Source organism: Salarias fasciatus (assembly GCF_902148845.1).
Source record: "Salarias fasciatus chromosome 7 unlocalized genomic scaffold, fSalaFa1.1 super_scaffold_4, whole genome shotgun sequence".
In the NCBI taxonomy this organism is placed as follows: domain Eukaryota; kingdom Metazoa; phylum Chordata; class Actinopteri; order Blenniiformes; family Blenniidae; genus Salarias; species Salarias fasciatus.
This window is the reverse complement of record NW_021941229.1, coordinates 14,917,283-14,939,660: the sequence shown is the minus strand read 5'-3', so window position 1 is coordinate 14,939,660 and position 22,378 is coordinate 14,917,283. Positions and strand designations below refer to the sequence as shown.

Here is a 22,378-nt window from a genome sequence, read left to right as displayed (position 1 = left end):
GTTTTAACAGGTTCTTGGTAACAAATGTGATATTGTTGCGGGAAGACTTTCTAAACATTGGTCCATTTGAAGGAACATTCATTTGTGAACTACTGAACTGCACTCAAAAAACATACTTCTCTGCGATTGACTCTGTCTGGAAGAATCATACATATATACACCGGAGGATCAGACGCCCTGCAAAGAAGCTCAGTCCAACCGACTGCAAAACACAAGTGTTTATTTTACAGGACTGTATCTAGAATTATAGAGACACCAAATCATAAAATGATCCTGACATTTCCCATTATGATCATCATCTGTTATTTTTTTTTTGTACTGACAGTGTTTTATAACATTTAAAAAAAAAAAAATGTCTCGCACTTTATCAGCTGCTTGTCTTCATCAGCTCACAAATCATTTTTTGGAGAAAATCGATTAAAAAAAAAGCTGATTTTTTTTTTTTTTCCTTCACAGCTTTATTTTCATGAACTCCTTCCAAATCCATTTCTGGTGTCTGTTTTTGGTTTTAGCTGTCAAGACACGTTCTCTTTGTCTCGCTATTATTTTCAGAGATCGGACGACTCTTTGTGCGTCGCCTCTTTTTCACTTGACCATGTGACCACTTTAATTTTGCAATTCTTGTAAATTGCAGCGGTTTCCTCTGAAGGCTTCGCTCTTGTATATAGGCAGTCAGCGCTGCCACTATAATCGCCAATTTGCAGGCTGGATGCCTTTTAGTCTGTGTTTACATGTACCCACGTGAGTAAAACAAGTCTTTGGGAGCGTGACGGGTTTACAGCAGTCTGAGCGGAGGGCTGCGATGTCACCGGGCCACACAATCACCGCTCGGCCGAGCCAAGGACAATAGTCGCAGTCCAAGTGGGAGGTTCAGACACGTATCTAGTCAAATATTGAAACCATGTGAAGTGAGCGAGAACCACGGAGGCAGAGCAGAGGCTGGACGCTGGATCTGGAGGGTCTTACGTCGGGTCGTCAAGGAAAAAGCACGCGCACACAGTGCACTGTGGCGTGTGCGTCTATTTACGAGGGACCGACGACCACACAGAAAACTCAGCACGTGCGCGTGTGTCTGCGTGCGTGCGTGCGTGTGTGTGTGTGTGTGTCCAACCCTAGCTTGTCAATTAGCCTGGCAATACGGTGATGTAACAGGGGTCAAGAAAAGGTTAAATAAACAAAGCTTGCACTTTGCTAATGATGGAAGGAAAAAAAAAAAAAAATGACCGGCCATGTTTTTTCACTCATGTACGAGAGACTTCAGCGTGCGTATGTGTGTGTGTGTGCGTGTGTGTTAACCTGGAGTGATGATTATGTTGTTGGCCTCTTTAATCATGTCGACAGTCTGATCCACGTTGACCTCTGTGTGTGTCCCGGTGATCTCCATGGGCTTTCCTGTGCCGGTGGAAGACGTGCCGTAGCCTCCCAGGATGACATTAGCCAGCGAGCGGTTCATTGCCTGAGAACAAGCACGGGACGCTTTGTTGTTACTTTTTTAACTCGGACATCAATCGGAGGGACTCTGGAGGAATCTTGTTTCTAAACAAAAAGCCGTTCGGATCTTTGGCAGAGCAAATATAACCAAGTAACATGAGTGGTTGGTTAAATCCGACACGGCTAATGAAGTAACTGTGAACAAGTTTAATAACTTCCTGTTTCCTTTCTATTTAAACATTTTCATTTCAAAATTGCGGGTCAGCAAACCACAGTGAAAATTAAGTGCATGTTGTAATGTTTAGAGGTTTCTGGACATTCCTTTGAGTGTGTAACTAAACTGGCTGGTTGAATTCAACCGGATAAAGTCAATATTTTTCGCTGTAACTTCTTGATCGGTTTCAGATCGAATAAGTTTAATTTCAGCTCGTCGCCTCTTCTCATGCTCGGAGGATGCAGTACACCATTTTTCTGCAGCATCGTCAAGGAATAGTTATATATACTGTACAGTGCTGCTTTCCACAGCAGTTCACGTGATTCTTGAACAGTTGGGCTTTCAGATATGTGGATCATTTTATGGAGAACTTCTGATTGAACAATGCAAACAGGAAAGCAGATTCAATCAGAACATTGTGTCATTAGGATATCCATTTCTAGACATCCGATTGTCTGAATTCCACAAACAGCAATGACATTTCTGAATATATTAAAAAAAAAGTTTAAAAAAAATCACAGATTGAAGATAATCTGCGATTTCATTATGTGTGATTTAAATACGGTTCTTCTCTTCACCTGGCATACACTTATAAATAGCTTATACATTTCTGAAGACTAAATAAAAAACACATTTTCCTTATATATTTTATCTCAAGCACCCAAAAGTCACCATATGAACCATTCTAGTTCTTCAGATCTGCAGGCCTGAAAGTCAAAGCACCACAGTGTTTTCTTTCACCATTTTTTTCCTAATTCAAAATATGATCACTGGTTCACATTTAGTTTACACTTTATCGACTGTGAATAGAAAATATTGCACATAGGAATAATTTGGATATTTCATGCACTTGAGACCTGAGAACCTTTAATCCTGGAAGAAGGATAAAGTTAGAGTCCCTCCTGGTGGAGACGAGAGGAACAGCAAACCAAAAGAGGAGACTTTAAAGTTTCAAACGGTGGCGCAGAGACTCGGTGGGGCGACGCACGAGTGTCTTCTCACTCACCACACACATGATGTAAGACAGAATGGCTCCAGACGAGCCGATGAGAGCTCCGACGATGGTCAGCAGGTTGTTGTTGAGCAGGAAGCCCTCGGCGCACAGCGCCCAGCCCGAGTAGCTGTTGAGCACCGTGATGACCACCGGCATGTCGGCGCCGCCGATAGCTGCAGTCAAGGTCACGCCCTGAGGGAAGGACGATGGGGGGGAACATGAGGTACTGCTCATTTTCAAGTGAAATCACATTGGGGTCACTGCCAGGAGTCTGACTTTTTGAAAAACAGCTGTGAAAATGAATATCACTGGACGCCTTTAAAAAAAAATTATTTCAATAAAGAGAAAATATCTTTAGTTTTAAACGCATTTTTCACAATCAAAGTCAGTAGTTCTCTGCCCATCCATCATCTGGACGGATTTTGTTAAAAAAGACCGACTGCACAGCAACATCCAGACACACATGGACCATCCCACCGCAACAAAAACACTCATTAGGAGCCAAACATATTAAAAGACACAGAAATGAGGGATGCACTCATATTTTTACCCTAAGAACAGGTCCAGTTGCTGATTATTCCAGCATTTAGTGTAAAACACGCACACAGTCTGAAGTTGCAGCACATCACAGAGCCGAACATTTCTTCTTCTGTTGCTGCACGCTGCGATCTGCCAAGGTGATTTAACGCTGATCCAGAGGCTGTGAAATCCTCGACACTCTCCAAATATCTGACTGAGCAGCCTAGACTGTACTACTGATTTTAATTCCACTTCTGGTTTTCATTACAAAGGAAAAATGCAGCCCAGCCATCGACGAGTGTGAGGGGATCTTGACTGACATTTATGCTTCACTGAACAGCTTTTCTGCTGATCCCATCCACGATTAGAAACCGTCAAAACAATACACATCTGGAGTTTGAGATAAAATAGTTCCTGTACTTTTCTTGAGAAATAAAAGTAAAGATATAAAGAATACCTAAAAAAAAAAAAATCTAAAATTCAAATGACTTCATGTCAATGACATAGGTTTAATACACAAATAGAGCAGTGCGGCGCTTGGTCTGGGCAGAAACTGTTTCCTCTGCTGAAAGCTCCCGAATTGACATTTATTGGAAAATCCATCTGCTGAAGCTTTGTACACTTTTTCTGTATTTTTATCTCCAATCTGACTCTGCCCTTGTGTGGAAGTGTCCTTGGGCGAGACACTGAAGCAGCAGACACACACACACACACACACACACACACACACACACACACACACACACACAGACACACACACGCGACGCACCATGACAGCGGAGAGGGCAGACACTGATCCGAGGCAGGTGATGCCAGTGGTGTAACTGGGATCCATCATGTAGGGAATCATCCCGCCGACGCAAGCGGCCATGAGACTGGCGTTGAGAGCGTGACGGGCAGGAAGCATCAGGGGAGCGCTGTTCAAGATGCCTGGAAGTGGAGGAAAGTAAAGGATGAGGAGAACGCAGCAGAGACAAGAATTCATTTCCAAACACACTGCCGTGAAATTGTCTTTTTTCTTCTCCTTCACCAGCTCCACCGAAGACCTGTCAAAGTTATTCATGCATAATTGATTCTTATGCAACAATTTTCAAGTCAACAGTTGAAATGAGGCCACCAGGGCTGGCGTGAACGCATGAACCCGATGAACCTTTGTCTTTTCCTCTTTTGCAGCAGTTACATTACACCATGTAGACGAAGTGCGACGTCGGTGACACAAACATATGTAAACCTTTCTTTCCTGATCACGGCGTCTTAAATGTTGCAGCTCACTTAACTGGAGAGGTGTAACTAAGTGTTTATACAAATGAGCGATCAAAACGCTATAGCGTAAATGTTATTTGCTAAAATCGCAGCTCGTGTTTCACAATGAATGTCAACAAAATAAGAGGAAGATTTAAAGCAAATCCCAGCTTTACCTCAACAAACCTCCAACCCAAGCAAGGAAACACGCAAATGAGAGGATACGATTTGGGTAAAAAAAAACAAAAATTCCTAACAGTCTGTGGGACTTTGGAGCTTGTGAGAACGGGCTCAACGGTAGAGATTAATCAAATCTAACTTGACGATCTTGAGACACACAGAGTGGCAGCTGGGTGCAACATGTGTCTCCTCTGGAAGGGGAGAACCTGCTCGTGACGTGTGCATTCCCAAGTAACGTAAACATAACGAGCCTTAGTTTAACATGATTATGTGATAATCAGAGGTCTGAATGTGTCTTCTGAGGCTGTTTTTGTTAAACTCCCCCCCCCCGAATACATACATCCTGTATTTACAACTATTTTTCCAAAACAGAGCACCGCCAGTCTTACTGATCATTTGATTTTCCTGTGTGTGCTGTCCACACACTGCTCATATTTGACCTTGTTCTTTGATAGCATGGATCATTAACTCTGCAATGAACACATTTCATAACAATAAGACGGGTGTAGTGCCAAACCCTCGACTCTGTCCTCACCCTGCAGCTTGCCGTAGGCCACCAGGGAGCCGCTGAACGTGATTCCGCCGATGTAGGTGCCGAGGTAGGCCACTATCTTGGTGAGGTTCGCCGCGGGGTCGGTGGCAAAGTGGGGGTACTCGATCATGTACTCGGCCACGCAGGTGAGCACGGCGGCCAGGCCCACCAGGCTGTGGAAAGCGGCCACGAGCTGCGGCAGGTCGGTGATCTGGATCTTCTTAGCAATGGCCAAGCCTGCAGGGAGAACGAGCGAGAGAGAGAGAGAGAGAGAGGGAGAGAGATAACAAATAAATAAAGTGGAACGACCCTGAAAGACCCACACACGCAAGTACATGCGCACACACACACTGCTGGGAAATGGGTCCATCTGAGAAGCCAGGTGTTGCTGGTGAGGCTCACTCAGGGAAATTCTTTGTTTGTGAGTTGGTCTACAGTATGCGTGTGTGTGTGTGTGCGCGCGTGTGTGCGTTATCTGGAAAAGGGCTGTTGCCATCCGTGGGGATAGTTTAGTCTGCCTTCAGCTTTGTGCCTGGAATAATTAGCATTTAACGATGAAACAACCCCGAAAGACAGTGAGAAGGTGAGTAACGCTTTATTCTGACCGTTCCAATCGGCCTCCTGCGCCTGGCGGGAAATTAGTCACGTTATGTTTGAAGTGAACTTCACAGACGCCGCCGTTCACACACCTGCCACTTAATCTGGTCGCGCCTGGAATGAATGTGCGCATAAACAATGCAAAACCCCGTAAGCCGTACCGAGCAGGCTCGTCACCACGCCAGAAACTTCAACTCTGACACGACGCTGCTGAGGGCTTAGTGAAGACCATTCACCATGACTGTGAAGAAGTGTTTGAAATCAATACACGCGTGTACACTCACACACACACACACTCACCAGCAGTGCCGCCCACAGCCATGGCTGCACTCATCTGCGTCAGGAGCTCCGGGCTTGGTTTGAGGGCGCCCAGAGTGGCCGCGATGCCCCCTGCGACTCCCATCATGCCCAAAGCGTTACCCAGACGAGCTGTGCTCTGGTTGGAGAGGCCGGCCAGGGCACCGACGCAGCACAGGCCCGAGCCTAAGTACATCATCTGGACGGAGAAAGGAAAACCGAGTGATTTTACTTGGACGGTTCTGCACGGCTGCTGGGAAAATAATAATAAATCTGGAAATTTGTGCTAATTTTACCGGGACAAGGAAAAGCTGGTTCAGTCGGAAACCACAAAAACAAATAACAGCGGACATGGTGGAAATTGACCCTTCACACCTGTTCAATGTTGTATCCAGACTGCAGAGCGGCGGCGTAACCTCCCACAAAGACGCCGCCGGGAAGCAGGTAGAGGTAGTTGTGCTCTGGAGGATCGGTGGGGCGCTTGAACATGTCCAACATCTTCTGAGTCACCAGGAAACCGCCTTGAGGGAGAGAACAGTTTAAACACAACTCTCATATTAACGGTGGCATAAAATCAATTCCAAGTGCTGATTCAAGCTGAACATTTATAAAGGAAAAGGAAAAAAAGAGCAAGAGGTTGTAACACCTGAAGAATATCTAATTTTAGACAACAGGTGTTTTAAAGCCAAGAGCTACATCTGCTGCCAAGCCCAATAACCAGTGTCAGAAATTTAATGAGTCTACTTTATGTCAGTGTAAATATTTCAAGTAGAAAACCTCAAACGTGTGGAACCGAGACCAGACAGTGTCTTCGGCCTTTACAGGAGATCCGGTTACAGTGAGTAAATGTGTGTCTCTCTTTTTTCCCCCTTAAGGCATGATTGTAGCCACATGTACACACACGAGCCCATGCGGCCGAGGTGAATCCGAGGTTAAACTTTTCTGTCCTGTGCGTGTAACTTTAGTCATACAATGTCTTGTTAAAACGTCATGTTATTGCAAAGCAGCCTGAATAAACAAATTGGTGGAATTTTCATGAATCTCACTATTAAAAACAAATATTTTGGTTATTTCTTCCCCCCTCTATTTTTCAAGTTATTTCCTGAAAAAAAAAAAAAAAGAAAGAAAATCATTCAAAACCAAAGCAAAGCCTTTATAGTCCTTCGGTCACAGTGAAGCTTTACGGAAAAGTGTAAACAGCACGAACCCATTTTTTTTTTGTTCTTCGCCACAATTTTCAAACTGTTGACAATCTTGATTTCGTATGATTTAGAGTGATGGGAATCCCATTAGTTTTTTGGGCATAAACCAGGCTTGTAAAAATATTTTTATACGTTTTAATGGTGCTGGAAAAAGTCAAAAAGTTGGATCAGTTCATTCACTTCCAACCACAACACTTTACTCTGGCTTCTCCCCACAAGCCAAAGACATGTGTCTGAGCTTAATCGGTGACTCTAAATTGCCTCTGGAAGCGTGTGTGTCCTCTGATGGACTGTCAAACCGACTGGGGGATCTCTGCCTCTTGATAATATGATGATAATATGGTCATAAGGTATCTAGAAAAAGCTCATTTAATTCCTTGCATGTAATCCATCCGTTAATGGGGACGAGTCAACAGTCACATTCAAAACACACTGAAAAATGAAATTACAAGAAGTTGGTTTGAAATTCATTTCAACCCTAAACCTACATATTATGTAATAAGACAATGAACGGCGGCTTGGTGGTCATTCTGGTGAATTACCGTCACCTCACCGGATGAAAAGGCATCCCTGTCTGTTTTACTAGAGCTACATTTCCTTCATCGCGCTTCAGCCCCTTTCATGGCAGGATTCTTTTGTTCCCAGGGGTTTATGGGTTTGAGGTCAAATATTTAGAAATGTACATGTCTGTCAGAAGAAGAAACAGAACTGAAAGGTGGTTTGAAGAGTGATTCCGTTTAACCTGAAGAGTTCGTTATTAGTGGCAGGATTCACAGCCTGGCCTTGAACCTAAAACCTCATGGAGCGTCCCTTAAACACAAAACTCTAAAATTCACCGGACGGACCGAACAGATCCGTTACACCGGCCGACGATTTATTAAGCCGGCATCAAAGTCTCAGCTGCTGTCGAGCTGTGAGCTAATATGAGAAATTAAAACTAATTCATGGCCCAGTGCTGGAGGAACACTCTGTTTCCCCTGGACTATTAGGGAGTGATGAGTATTTTAATGACTCCGGGAACACGTTGTCATTAAAATGGGAATTATTAGGAGTCATAGCAGGAATTGATGTGTGTGTGGTCCCAACCCGGAGCCACCAGAGATGGAAGCTGTGAAACTCGGTTTGAGGCGATGTTTTTGTACAATCAATATAAAACACTTCAATCTTCGGCCGCGGTTGATATTTTACTGGCTCGTAGTTGCTGTGACTGGCGGGGATCTCTGAGGTGTCTACGTTGGGATGACTCACCGGCAATGTTGACCGAGGAGATGAAGGCGGCGAGCACAGCCAGCGTCTGGGCAGTCGTTGTCGGAGTGTAGGCGCCTCCCATCAGGGACAGACCACCCACGGCTGTGAGACCTGCAGAAAAAAAAAAAAGAAACAACAATATTTACAAATTCATGACCAATCCGCATATGAATAAATAGGAAAATTTTGTGAATATGATATAAAGACAAGCCGGTAGACAAAATTCATTTCTATCATCTCCACCAACGTTTCACTTCCTGATTCTTGCATCAAAAAAAAAAAAAAAAGAACTAAAGAAAGAAGAAAACATGGCATTGAAAAAGAAATGAAACCAAGAAAGGAAGAGAGGGAGTGCTTTATTTTAAACCAAAAGAGGCTCAGGAAACCTTGATAACATCAGTACTGTAATGATTTACAGGCGGCGAGATGCAATACACAGTGCTGTGGGAGCCGGCCCGCACAAGGACTTGCAACTGTATGCAATTTCAGTGGACTAACAGGTAGAGAGTGTGCACGCACGCATGTTTGTGCTTCGAGTCAACAGTGCTGGATTAGACTTTCAAATGAGGAAAAGTCTAGTTTGATGTCCTCCCTTGTTTTCCTCTAACCAAAATGATGCGTTAGATCTGCTTCGAGACGGAGCTGCGCTGCTACCAAACATCATTTCACAACTCTTGTTACAAAAATATAGGTCAAATTCAAGTGTGCACTCTTATAAACATCTGTAGCCTGGTTTCAACGGGAAACCCTACGAGGGTGACTCATTTTTATATGCAGAGGACATCCTGCTAGAACAAAGAACACACACACACACACACACACACACACACACCTAACTTCTCTCTGAGCTCGCCTCTGACATTCAGATCTGGCTTTAAATCACTTTTCAATTCAATACAGACTTTTCAGATCATTTCAACGAGTCCAGATTCAGCACAACAGAAGATCTCGCTAACAGCTCTCTTCATCACTCCCTTCACCACAAATATGGATGCTATTTTGGACAATCATCCTAATAGCAATCAACAAATGAAACATTGACTCTGTTTTCTTCAGTTTCACTGATCTGTCTACTGCTGCATTTTAGAAATCTACCTTTATTTTTTATAATTCTAAGGAAAGAACGGCACTGGGGAAGGTTTCAGGTTATCTAGAAGGAAACACTCAGTGATGGACCCGAGTGCTTCACTACGCATGACCTTTGACGCAGCCCGAGGTCCTCCGACTCTGGTAATGATCCCCAGAAGAAGATTAAAATCAAGAACTACTCGTCCTTTTCTGTCGGGGCCCCGTTGCTCGAGAAAGACACGACAGGGAAAATCAGGCTAACCCCGTCGTTTTATGTCTCCTTTTTAAATGTGAATTTTAGAATTAACAATATCCTGTATAAATATCATGTTTCATTTCTGCCAAATTTAATTCTATTGAGTTGCTTTAACCAGATGTGTTGCATCTGTGGTGAAAAACTTAGCAATTTAGTTTTAAAATTGACTCAATATTATCATTGCTATAAAATGTATATTACTTTTCAATACAGTCTACATGTCATATTTTCACTGTAAACTGAAGCCTTGTCCTGTTGAGGTTATACAGCCCTTTTTTTGCGTCCATCCAGTATTTGTGTACTGAATCACTGGATGCAACAAGGTTTGAATGAGAAACTGAATTCATAGCAGTGTAGCGATGATCAGGTTTACACTATTTCTCTAAACTGGACCATGAAAAGAACCAAACAGAAAAAGCAACCTAAAGACTCGCGTTACCGAGACTCAAAATCGTCAACTGTTGTTCCATAGCGGCCCTTTAAATAATACTCTAACTAAAGTGACGTGTTGTTAGCACGTCACAACTGCAAGCAGCAAAACTCTTCACTCAAACAAAAAGAACATCTATGTTCATGGTTAGACACTGTTATCAAATCGTTACCCCCATTTTAAATTGCAGACTTCCATGCAGAACGCGTTGAAGTCTTGGGCAAACATTTGTACTGGTGCTTATGAAGGTTTTTTTTTTTCCCCATTTTGTGTGTGATCAGTATACCTATAATCAGATTTAATGCACATTTATATGTTGGAATTCTTCTTCTTCTAGTCGTGGATTTCCAAAGCAAAATCATCTTTTGGTCACAGTTTGACTTTAAAAGTGTCTCAGTTTGCTGCATCGAGTACTACTGCACAGTTAGGGTGAAAAAAAAAGGTTTCTGAGAGTTCTGAAGTAAAGTCTCACACTGGTCACTGACATGGGAGCATTAAAAATCCAGTATCTTTTTTTATTCAAGACCAAAGAATACAGAAAAGAAAACGGGCATTGTTACACCATAAATGTTGAGATCAAAGGCAAGTGTGACCAACGTTGTGTCCAAGTTAGCCAGAAAGAAAGCTAATAGGACACTCCTGAACCCCAAATGTGACACATCCACAGACCTGGGTGTTCTGGGTGGGCTCCCGTCCCTGGGGTGTGTCTCTGTCCCAAACATGAGGCTGCAGGGGGCTCTCAGGTAGATAAAAGCCTCGTTTCCAGACACCAGATATGAGCCACTGGATGTGAAACCTGTATCTGAGGGATTGAGGATGACCCCACCATTCAGCCACTACTGGATGTAACCCTATAATCTCCCCATGAAGAACATAAGCGTCCCTCACCAAAAACTCTGAATTCCAACACGATTCCCTAATGTCTGTGTGTGCATGTGCCTTTACGATGCCTGGCGCAACAACAACTGGATTCTGCTGGTCTCGCCGTTTCCAGAACCGCAGTCAGTCAGTGACAGGAATGAAAAGAAAGAAAAAAAAAAAAAAGGTAATGAGGCCATGCCAAGCATGAAGGGGAAAATACCTGGACTGCAGGGAAGAGCGAGAGGAGAGGAGGTGAAGACATTCAGCGAGACAGAGTCACAACAGGGGAATAAAGAAGCATCTATTTTTTTTCCAATAATTGTCTTTAAAAGGTAAAAAGTGTCAACTGAAAGACAGATCAAATGAAGACGTAAGCTGGATGTTTGTGTCTCTTTTAAAGTCTTAAAGAAAGTGAAAACTGTGTGCGAGTCGTGGCGCTGCTGGCCCCTGCAGCCTGGCTGTGTGTGTGTGTGTGTGTGTGTGTGTGTGTGTGTGTGTTCGGCTAAATGAGCGAAGAAATCCCCTGACCCTCAAAGATCACCGGCGGTGTGTTACTTCCTACCACAGTGTGGGGCTTCGGACTGATCAAAGGCGGGAGAACACACACACGCATTTACGCCTCTAACCTCTTAACCCCTCCGTGTTAAGCAGCAGCCCAACAATAAGGACGCTATCTTTAAAACTTTTATTTGGACTCGATGGCAACACAAAGGAAGAGCGAGACTGCAGACGCCTGCGGGACGGCCACGTGACACGTTCAGGTCTTTATGTTTTGCTTTACTGCCCTACTACATCTGTATTTGATGCTTTGTTTTTGTGGTGTAGGTTTCAAGCATGCTGCGTTTTCAATTCTGAGAGCAAAATTAAATCAAAGGTGGTAGAAGTTTGTACAAATGATAATGTCTGACAGCTCCAGACCACCTTACATGAACGTTTGACCTTGTATCAACCCGCAATGTAATAACAGCCGATAATGTACACATTTTGGTCTTTAGAATATTATAAAGTCCATATCACAACTTGACAGCAGTGCGTTTGAGCCAACATCAATATTTTTCAAACAATGTATGAAGTTGGCACATTACAAAAAAAAAGAATCAATTCAAAATGTAATAACTGCATACGTTTATGTAATATTTAGAGCTGCAGTTCTGGGAAATAAATGCTTTTAATGCAGGTTTTGTGCTGTGCTTCTGCAAAACAGGTGAAGTGGATGAGATCGTGGTCATCTATTTACTGAGGATAGATAATCAATGAAGGTTGTGACGTATCTTACACTATTTTATCAGATTATTGGCTTTTCTGAAATTCAGATTGGCTGAAATGATTACATAATCAACCAACAGATAACTGGAAAACAATAAAATGATTTAAAAAAAATGTAAATTTATTATGTTTTGTGACACATTGCATGTATTCTGCAAAGTCTGTAATGCTTCACTTCACAACTAAAACAACCCATGTTAGATTCCAGGCTGGGGGCCATGATGGGTGGAGTTTGCATGTTCTTCCTGTGAGTGAGTAGGTGTTCTGGGTTCCAGTAAGAGACAACGACAAACGACTCACCTGAGATGGCGTTGGTGACGGACATGAGGGGAGAGTGCAGGGCAGGAGTGACTCCCCACACGGTGTGGTATCCCACGATGCCGGCCAGGCCGAAGGTGGTGACCATCTGGGTGAAGGCGGCGTTTGGAGCGCTCAGGCCCAGGCCCAGCAGAGTGGCCGCTCCTGATACACACACAGAGACAGGCTGGAGCTTCTACTACTGCGAGAAACGCTTCCACAAAGAAACCCACTCTTCATAAGACTTGTTGGCTTTTTTTAACGGGATAAATGTTCTCACCTACTAAAACACATTCTCAAAAAAAACGCCTCAAATATTTCCATTTTTAATAAATCCTGCGCGCTTAGGAGACTTTTAACACCAGACGGCATCGTCGGAGCCGACGATGTGAGGCAGCGGCTCAGGGATTGTAATCTCCACAGTTATACAGACGTGACTGCTTGAGTGTGTGTCTGGGAGAGCGAGCAACTGGCTGCTATACAGCTGAGACTAGCCAGGGACCAGCACGGACTTAAAGGGACGCAAAACCTCAGTAAATGTACAGTTTCGGCTGCAGCTGGTGGAAAAATAAATGCTGCAGTTCCAGAGTCCTGCGTTTCAAACTAGCATCAGCTTCAGAACTAGAGAGGAAGACTACGCCTTCCCTGAGGCCCGTGCTCGCTTCGGGACTGAATCCATTTCTTCAGTCACCGCAGCATTTGATTTCCAGCGTCTGTAGCCTGAACTGTCCTTGGAGGCCCACTGCGCTAATACCTCGCTATGCTACTGCTGCTACAGGGGAGCAAATACACGGGAGCCAAGTTACTAAAACATCACCTTTTTTTTCTGCTTCTCATACCTGTAGAAGAGCTGTGAATAGTTAAATCCGGTAAAAGTTACTGCCAAAAAAAGCACAGTGTAACATTTTAGTCTTAAAATATTTTATACACTCATAATAAATAAATCAGAAAATTATATTTTCTCTGAAAATGTAGCCGATTATTGGCCATGAAGCTCCATTTCCTAAGTATGCCATGTAATAGACGAGGAAATTAATATATAAAAAGATTATTTCAAGTGAGTATAATATTATATCTTAAAAGTAAAACAAGTTAATTTTATTCCTTCCCTTTCAAACAGACAGGCTTTGGCATCCGTGCTTCTCATAGCCATAACTTTTCAATAGTTAGAGGAGTTCTGGGCTGAAGCGCTCACTAGACACATTATTTTAACAATAACAACGATAAAATCAAAATAAATCCAGCTGTGCAGAATCACATGTCACATGTTGTTAAAACCATTTTTTAAACAGTCTTTCTAGAGGAAACTCAGCAAAAAAAAAAAAAAATCAACTGAAGATGTCCTGAACTGAATATTTTTAGAGAAAAACAGACACATAAATGCTATCGAGTGTCCCGCTTAAGTATAAAACTGACAAAAGGTCAAATGAGAGCTTTTGTTCTCCATCTTAAAGTCTTAAGTTTTCACAGAGGCAGTATGAGTTTCAAATTCAGCGTGTTTCCTAAAGTCTGAGTAAATCTAACCGATATGGCGAGCATTCGACCACCCAAGCTGTCCTAATTTCCTGTTACTTTGACAACCGGGTCTACCGGTACTTATTAGCTGAAGATCTAACCGTCTATTTGGGAGAAAACACACCAACATTTTTAACTAACTGGCTGTGAAATTAATTGTCCATACATAACAGCCAACTCAAAAATTATTAAAAAGGCCAAGGTTACTTAGCTGGGCTAATAATAAGGTAATAACCAGTCCTCTGTGTTCTCACCTTTTGAAGCTTTGGCTGTGAGGTGGTGTTAAGTAGGAAACTACCCAAGCACCCGAACAATGTGTGAACCGCATTAACTACATGTGGTGAACTTACACAGAGCGCCATGAGAACCCCTCGCTCTGCTGCCACTTCAAACAAACACTCGGCAGGACGCCGTTTTTACAATGCACACTTCCTGACACTAACGGGGTGCCTGTGCATGGGTGTGCTTGTAATGCGCCTCTGTCACTTCTTGCCTCTTGTGCACATTCCTGCCGCGACCTGGAAAGCCATCCTTCACCTTATGGCAAGACCGCTGCCACCCTTCGGAGATGAATCACGTTCAGAATGGCGACTTTCTCTTACTGACCTCCAGTGTACATGCCGGCGGTGGTGAGCGTCGCCTTGAAAGGGGAGACCTGCGCAGCCTTCTCTGCCTCCAGGTCCTTGACAGACTTGGGTTTGGGGGGAGCTGCTACGGGCACATTGTTGGGCTGAGGAGCGGGAAACAGGTTCTTTCCATTCTGAGAGCGACAAGAGGCAAGAAAAAAAGATAGTTAGAGACACTTAATTTAAGGTTTGTGTATTAAACATGAATAACTATCCATCCGTTTTTATTTTCAATGAGTGGAATGGTGATGCAGGTGTGTGTGTGTGTGTATGTTTAACTACCATTCATAAATCTTGTTGAGGAAGCAAACGAGAGTGAGTAAAGCAGACGGTGTTCTTAGGGTGACACCTGCTGACTGGAGCAGGGATCTACAACTTCATGAAACGCCTCCTCACGCTGTGGACACCAGATGAGCCATGAAGTCTGCGTGAAGCCTCGCCTCCACGTACCTGCATGACGACTGATCCTCTGACGACGTGATCCATGGTCCCATAGTCGAACACATCCTTGACGTCCAGGTAGAAGTTGTCCTTGTCGGGGCTGATGGCCCGCATCAGCTTGGTGATGTTGTTGGAGTACAGAGTGCTGGACTGTGTTGGTAAACGGCTGGGCAGGTCCGTGTAGCCAATATGGGTCACTCCCTACAGGAGTGAAGAGGATCGGTCAACATCAAGCGGCTGCAGTGGGGGTAAGAGTGTGTTTTTGAGTGGTGCGTTCACTGACCTTGTGAACTGACAGCTCTCCGGGAACCGTGGTCTCAATGTTTCCTCCGGCCTCAGCAGCCAAGTCCACCACCACGGACCCGTCCTTCATGCTCTCCACCATGGGCGTTGTGATGAGGATGGGCGCCCGCTTCCCTGCAGTGTTCAGATGGAAAGACACACTTCTTAAAACGCCAGAAAAAACAAATCTAAATCTCTTTTATGTCCAATTAAATAAAGTTTGGCCACAAAGCAAATTAAACAGAACTGAATAATGCTGAAAACGCTGCAGTGAGAGTTTTCATGAATTATAGGGGGCTCGCATTCACAAATTATCCACAAACTGCTTAAGTCCAACAATAATAAAATAAAAGTCAGGCTGCTGTAAATAATGTGAAATCAAGTTGTCTGAATTTCTTCCCAAAGTACAAAGTCTCACATTTGGTGAATTTCTACACAGTCATGAATAAACTTTCTGCAAACCCTTGATTTGTTTTGGCTTTATTTTCAAAAAGCGTCCTTCACTTTCACATTTTCGCGGTTTGCATCTGAAGCGCGTGTGCCAGCGTCGCCGTGCATACCGGGGATGAGCGCCGTGGTGATGATGATGTCCACATCCAGACACTGCTTGGCGAACAGCTTCATCTCTGCCTCGATGAACTCCTTGGACATTTCCTTGGCGTAGCCGCCCTGGCCCTCGCCAGACTCCTTGATGTCCACCTCCAGCGGCTCCGCGCCCAGAGACTTGAACTGCTCCAGAGCTGCAGCTCTGGGAGAGGAGACGGAAAAACAAAGGTCAGGACAGACTGCTTCGTCAGGTAGCTTCCAAGATATCTCAGAAAAAAAAAAGAACATCACAAATACTTCAATAAAGGCAAGCTGCTTGGCTTCAGCAAGGAAGAATTTAGTCATTTTTCATAGTCAATATACTCAGCTTTGCTCCTCGTCCCATAAACGCATGATCCATACACATTTTGCATCATCTGATCGCCAATAGCATAAAAACTATTGCCGAGAAGTATTGATCACAACAATTATAAAACAAATTTTTTTGTGTAATTTACTTTAACAATTCCCTTTTAATCTCTCATGTCTTCAACATTTTTCTCTATCTTAGTAAATACAAACTATAGAACTACAGAACATGTTTTTTTTTCGCTTGTAATCACTTCAATTAATTAAATCTGGACTAAGAAGTGACAAATCTTAAACAGTATTTATCTGAGGGAAGGAAACGGGGGGAAAAAAGCACCTTACTTATGGATACTTAAAAAATATAACCACCTTTTTGAATCTACCAAAATTTAAGGATGGATAAGAAAAAAAATGCAATTAAGAGTAGTTCATAACATTCATGAGAAAGTTTTTTCTTAAATTACTGATTTACCTCATAATTCAGTCGGGCCACTAAACAGCTTTTAAAGTTAAGGAAACAAACAGTACCACACCGTAGCTACTGCTTCCATCAAGCCACCAATCAAGAGCAACAGTGGCAGACCGTGTTTTTTTTTTTTAACTTAAGTTGTATGTGTGTGCATATACAACGTTCCCATGCTGCTATTCGCCATAGCCTTGTGACAGGTGAAGTGACAGACATGACAGATATATCAAATAGCAAGTGAATTTCAACAGAGCATCACCAAAACTGCAGCTTTTGTGGATATTTCCCATTCTGCAGTGAAAATATGGGATAATGGTTTATTGAAAGTAAAAGTTTATTGACGTGTGAGGCCCCACGTCATAGCTTTCAAGACTTCAATGATTAGTCTGCTAGACAAATTTGGGTGGACCTAGACAATTTTGGGCTATAAGGTTAAGGCCGATTCTTTCAAATCACACTGCAGACAGACCTGGTGTCGAATCCTCTCACGATGGCTCCCATGGCGCGAGCACTGCCAGCTGCTGCCAGCCCGGCTACACCTCCTCCAATGATCAATACCTATCCAAAGAACAGTTCAAAAAGGACCAATATTAATAAAAATTGAACGGACGAACACATATACAAAGATGAAGCCTATTCAGGATCAAAAAAAAGCCAATAGCACGAATACACAGAGATACACACCTTCGCAGGAGGCACTTTTCCAGCTGCTGTGATTTGTCCAGTGAAAAAACGTCCGAAACTGTTCGCGGCCAGTACAACTGCCTTATACCTGCAATGATAATAAAAAGAATAAATAATCTGTGAAGAATACCCAACGATGGTTGGCGCAGATTTTCATTTAGCCCCACAGTTAAAACTGTAAGTCATGGAGGCTTTAAGGCGTCGTGAGCATACCCTGCAATGTTTGCCATGGAGCTGAGAGCGTCGTAGCCCTGGGCGATGGTGACCCGGGGCACCTGGTCCATGGCCACCACGGTGGCTTTCTTCTGGGACAGCATGTCCATCAGCTCGGGGTTCTGGGCTGGATAGACGAAGCTGACTAGAGTAGCTGCGTCCTTCATCATCTCCGCCTCGTGGACGCCCAGAGCGGGGTTAAAAGTGGGCGCCCGGACCTGGAAGCAGAGATAATTCGTTTCAGGGATGCAGAGGTTCACTTCAACCAGGAACTGGCATGATAGTTAGTTTCCTAATAGTTTCCTAATGCTATCATTTTCCTTCAGTGGTTCTTTCAGAATTCTTTGGCTTCTCATTTATTTTCCCCTTACTTTCATTACTGATATCCCTGAAAGCTACAACTACAAGCGACCCTTTGACTACAAATGCTTCTCAGTTCCCTCATCCCACACCGAGGCTTCAGATCAATCAACACCGCTTCAAATATAAAGAATTGTACTTGACAGTAATTTCAGTTTGGGATCATTTTTCCAAGCTCAATCTTTCTTCCTATATCTTATTCCAATTTAAAGCAGACATAGCTTTGAAAACCGTGACTGGCCCACCCTGTCCCGCTGCTTTCCCTCCATTATCCCTCATTATTCCTTCTTAACCAGTCGTTCTAATAACGCCACATTTCTGACATTTTAACTGCTGCGAGGTTTCATCCAAACGTCTGAAGTGCCTCCTCCTCCCCCAAGCCCACCTTAACCACCACGTCAGATGCCAGGACGTCTTTTATGTCTTTAATCGTGGCTCCGGCCTGAGCGTACTGCTCATCGGGAAACTTGGAAGACTCTCCGGCCCCCGATTCCACGACCACGTTGAAGCCCTGCTTGATGAGAGCCTGGACGCCGGCCGGAGACAGCGCCACGCGGCGCTCATTTTGGAAGATTTCTTTGGGAACGCCGACTGTGAGCTGCTTGTATGGAATACCTGGAGGGGAACAGAGAAAGAACACTGGTGAGGTGAGAGACGTGACAAGAGGGTTTATACAGTTTGCTTGTTCACACAGTCTGTTGTTGCTTATTATGAGCTGGTTTAGATGCTTCAGGAAAGTCGACATGAACAAATTTCTGCATTGTGCTGCAAAACAGCTTTAAAGACAGACAAAGAACACATTAAGTAAACATCTGTCACGGCTTCATTTACTGTAACTAGAGCATGGATGGCCAGCTTAAAACTGTGTTCACCATAAATACTGTACTGTGTGACCTTTGTGGGCAGAAAGACAACGTCTCTGTCCTCCAACAATAAAGTCAGGCGAAGTGTTAACAGGCTAACATTTGCAAATGCGTAATGGAATCCACTCCTTGGCTGAATTTGACGGCAAAACTATTAGTTTTGATATTTATTAATAAATGAAACTAGTGTAAAACCGCAGGCAGATAAAAAAAAGGCAGCTAAACTACATTGGAAGGAAACCGACACAGTACTGTTATCATTTAATTATTAAGCTGTGACACAAAAAGTTACTAAAAAAAAGCAGATTAAATAAAGTAGCATAATGGTGGCCTAATTTCCAGCACAAAGACGTAATAATCTAATAATATGGTGTCTTTTTTAGGTTCTGTTGAAGCACCAGTGCGGGCTGCAGATCACATGCTGAGTCGGCTCCTATGGAAAATTCCACCGCCGCTCTTTTTCCCGCTGTCTGCTCTGCTCTCATCTATAGATAAACACGAGAGCCCGCTGTCCTTCCTCTGTCCTGCTTCTCCTGCTGCACGGCCTGCCGAAAAACTCTAGCTGTAACTTTATGTCACCCTAAATATTACCTAAATGCTTTCATAGATAAAACCAATCCGCACAGTCCTCTTAGCCTTTTCACTTCATCATCTTCGTTCTTGTCCTGTGTTTTGTGACTCAAAGTAAACCTTATTTTACTTCCAGGAACAAATAAAGCCACCGAGCTCCACCTGTGTCCTAATGCAAGGAACCGACAGGAGTCCAATCTGTTACACTTATTACATTCACTTTTACAAATGTGTCCAGTTAGAATAGATGTTACCTTCGACTCATTTCTCTTCCAAGAAGTATTCACAATAGTGAATAACTCAAACAGAATTCAGTTTTTCGTGTAAGTGACAAAGTCAAAAAGTTCTGTGGGAAACTCGAAATCTTGTATTACTGTAACACTCATCATAATAACAGGAACAAAATGTTTAAACGGGAGATTGTTTCTGCTTTATAGTCCAAAAGTCCTGGCTATGTCCTCACATGGTTTCTTTCTTCTATAGGCTCCTAGAAGGTTACAGTGCAGTGTGTGTGTGTGTGTGTGTGTGTGTGTGTGTGTGTGTGTGTGTGTGTGTGTGCTTCAAAAGAGAGATTGCAAAATGATACTTGTGTGTCCAGAATAGATGCAGCCAGCTGTTACTGGAACGAGCTGCACTGCAGGAGCGTTACCCTCAGTCACGTCACCGTCAACGAGACGGAGCCAGAGAGAAGCCACCACACATGTGCATGAAGCTCCTGCAGCCAGCTGGTACCGGCTTCACAGTGGACACACACACACACACACACACACACACACACGGGTGCACACACATGCACAGACACATACCTGCAGAACATACCTAACACTCGATGTTAGGGGAAATAAAAAAAGTAAAGCCGTGCCTGAGGGCTGAAGTACCCTTACTGTGACCTTCAAGCTGAAAGCAACGCTGACTGTAAAGTTATAAAAATAAACCTGCGTTAGAGGGCGAGCTACTGTACGAGGTTAAAGTGTGACCTGAATGGCACAATCAAGTAAAATGTAAAACAAACTGTAGACTAACTTCTAATGAACTATTTCTGTAAACTATAAGACGTTAGAAATAAGCCTGTGACCTGAATGAATGATCAGGGAGCAACATATGTTCATGTCTGTTTAGCTTGTTGCCAACACCAACGAAGGACAATAGTAGGAAAGAGTGTTTCTCTGAGCAACTCCCTCCTCGCTTTCTGCACTGTACGGTCAACACCCGCCGTGCGTCTGATGCACGACAGCGTGTGAATGCAAGAAGGAGCAACAGGTGGCTTTCACGTGATTATCATCGTCCATCCATGACCCCCAACACACGCTGCAAGTACAGCTTCCAACAAAAGCATAGTATAGTCCAAGTACAGATGAAGTGTGAATGACCATAACACACTGTAAAAGAGACTACATGTTGTGAGATTACTCCACCTCATGATTTCTCTTTATTGCAACAATGTGTAAGTGATATGGATTATAAACACTGATGACAGGTCCCTGTGCCATTGTGTAGTCTCTTACCTGGACTAGCACATCGCCCCAGAGCTTGATGGGTCCTAAAAAAACGCACGTATGAGGACTTGACGGCGTTGCTGCTCTGCAGCTTGGCGCAGGACACCCCGCTGAAGATGGGGGCTGAGCAGCTGGCCGCCACAACACGAAGGAGGCTCGCCATGGTGCACACACACACCTGACAATCGCACTGCAGGAGGAGCTCAACGACACGGACAGCAGCCCTCCTGGGGAGGAGACACGACGGCAGACCGAGGGGGGAGAGGGGAGGGGAGGGGAGGGGAGGGGAGGGGAGGGGAGGGGAGGGGGGGTTAGGGGGGCGAGAAGAACAAAAAGATGAACATGTGCAAAAAAAAAAATGACAGCCACTTTTCAAAAGAATGCAAAGTAATGACACAAAAACAGTCTGAAACGCCCTACTGTACTCTGAGTGCATACAGAAGGGTGTGACCTTCATGCAACAGGTCACTTTCACATTAGTGTGCATGTTTTGCATGGAAATCTAAGACAACTTCAAGTGCTAGAGTTCTGCATGAGAACAAAACAGTACTGCTTGACAGACACATGGAAAGTGATCTACATCTTAATGTTTAATTTACATACACAAATTAAAAAAAAGCCACGTCTTTAAAGCCGCTGTCCCACTGAATGACATTGAGGCTGCTAGCAGCATGTGTGGCAACATATTTACTTTAAAAGGAGATAATCAAACCGGGATAAACTGGGTTGGGTTGGTGTGGTATGGTTTACACAACAAATTCCTGGTGACAGTTCCCACTGTGACACTGAACAGTGTCCTTAATAATGACATAGTCGTAGCTAACAGGTCAAAACCAAAAGTATGAATGAACACAACCATTCATTGCAGCTCCAGTTTTAGCACTAAAGCGCTTAATAACATGTTTCCTACACTGAATTAGCTTTGGTACAGTCCGTGTTTCAGGATGAATTGGGAGATCTATCACTAAACAAGGTGACCCACGTTTACAATTGACCCCAGAGGTTATTCAGTTTTGCCTGTAAGTCATCTGTCATGCTCCCACTAGCTCACAATAATTCACACATTCTTTGTGGAGTTAACAATTACCATCAATAGAACTATTAACAGGACAATAAACTCTGAATCATTTGACCACCCTGGAACAAAGTTCAGCAGTAAATTAATACCATTAATATGTGTATTGATCTTGCATATAGAGCTGTGAATTTTTTTGATAAGCTTTCCTCTTCAAACAATTAAATATATCCGTTTATTAGTTAGTATTTTGATTGCTGTGATACTGTCCTGTTCCATTTCTACTTAACGTTTGTCTCCCAAATAGCTTTATCTGTTT

At 43.5% G+C, this 22,378-nt stretch overlaps 1 protein-coding gene across 2 annotated transcripts in view; it reads right to left on the bottom strand.

The window, feature by feature from the left end:
* nnt (nicotinamide nucleotide transhydrogenase) overlaps nt 1-22,378 on the bottom strand; it is a 54,500-nt gene that overhangs the window by 7,446 nt on the left and 24,676 nt on the right. For both annotated transcript variants that reach the window (XM_030084269.1, XM_030084268.1), the window contains 17 exons: nt 21,054-21,271; nt 18,501-18,730; nt 17,756-17,973; nt 17,543-17,630; nt 17,328-17,416; nt 16,059-16,246; nt 15,500-15,633; nt 15,226-15,417; nt 14,756-14,909; nt 12,638-12,799; nt 8,457-8,567; nt 6,382-6,527; nt 6,010-6,205; nt 5,116-5,349; nt 3,928-4,088; nt 2,652-2,831; nt 1,297-1,456 (listed from right to left, as the gene is read on the bottom strand). In XM_030084269.1, the coding sequence (XP_029940129.1) occupies nt 1,297-1,456; nt 2,652-2,831; nt 3,928-4,088; nt 5,116-5,349; nt 6,010-6,205; nt 6,382-6,527; nt 8,457-8,567; nt 12,638-12,799; nt 14,756-14,909; nt 15,226-15,417; nt 15,500-15,633; nt 16,059-16,246; nt 17,328-17,416; nt 17,543-17,630; nt 17,756-17,973; nt 18,501-18,730; nt 21,054-21,207 (2,797 nt within the window). In that variant the 5' untranslated portion in view covers nt 21,208-21,271. The remainder of the gene's footprint in view (nt 1-1,296; nt 1,457-2,651; nt 2,832-3,927; nt 4,089-5,115; nt 5,350-6,009; nt 6,206-6,381; nt 6,528-8,456; nt 8,568-12,637; nt 12,800-14,755; nt 14,910-15,225; nt 15,418-15,499; nt 15,634-16,058; nt 16,247-17,327; nt 17,417-17,542; nt 17,631-17,755; nt 17,974-18,500; nt 18,731-21,053; nt 21,272-22,378) is intronic.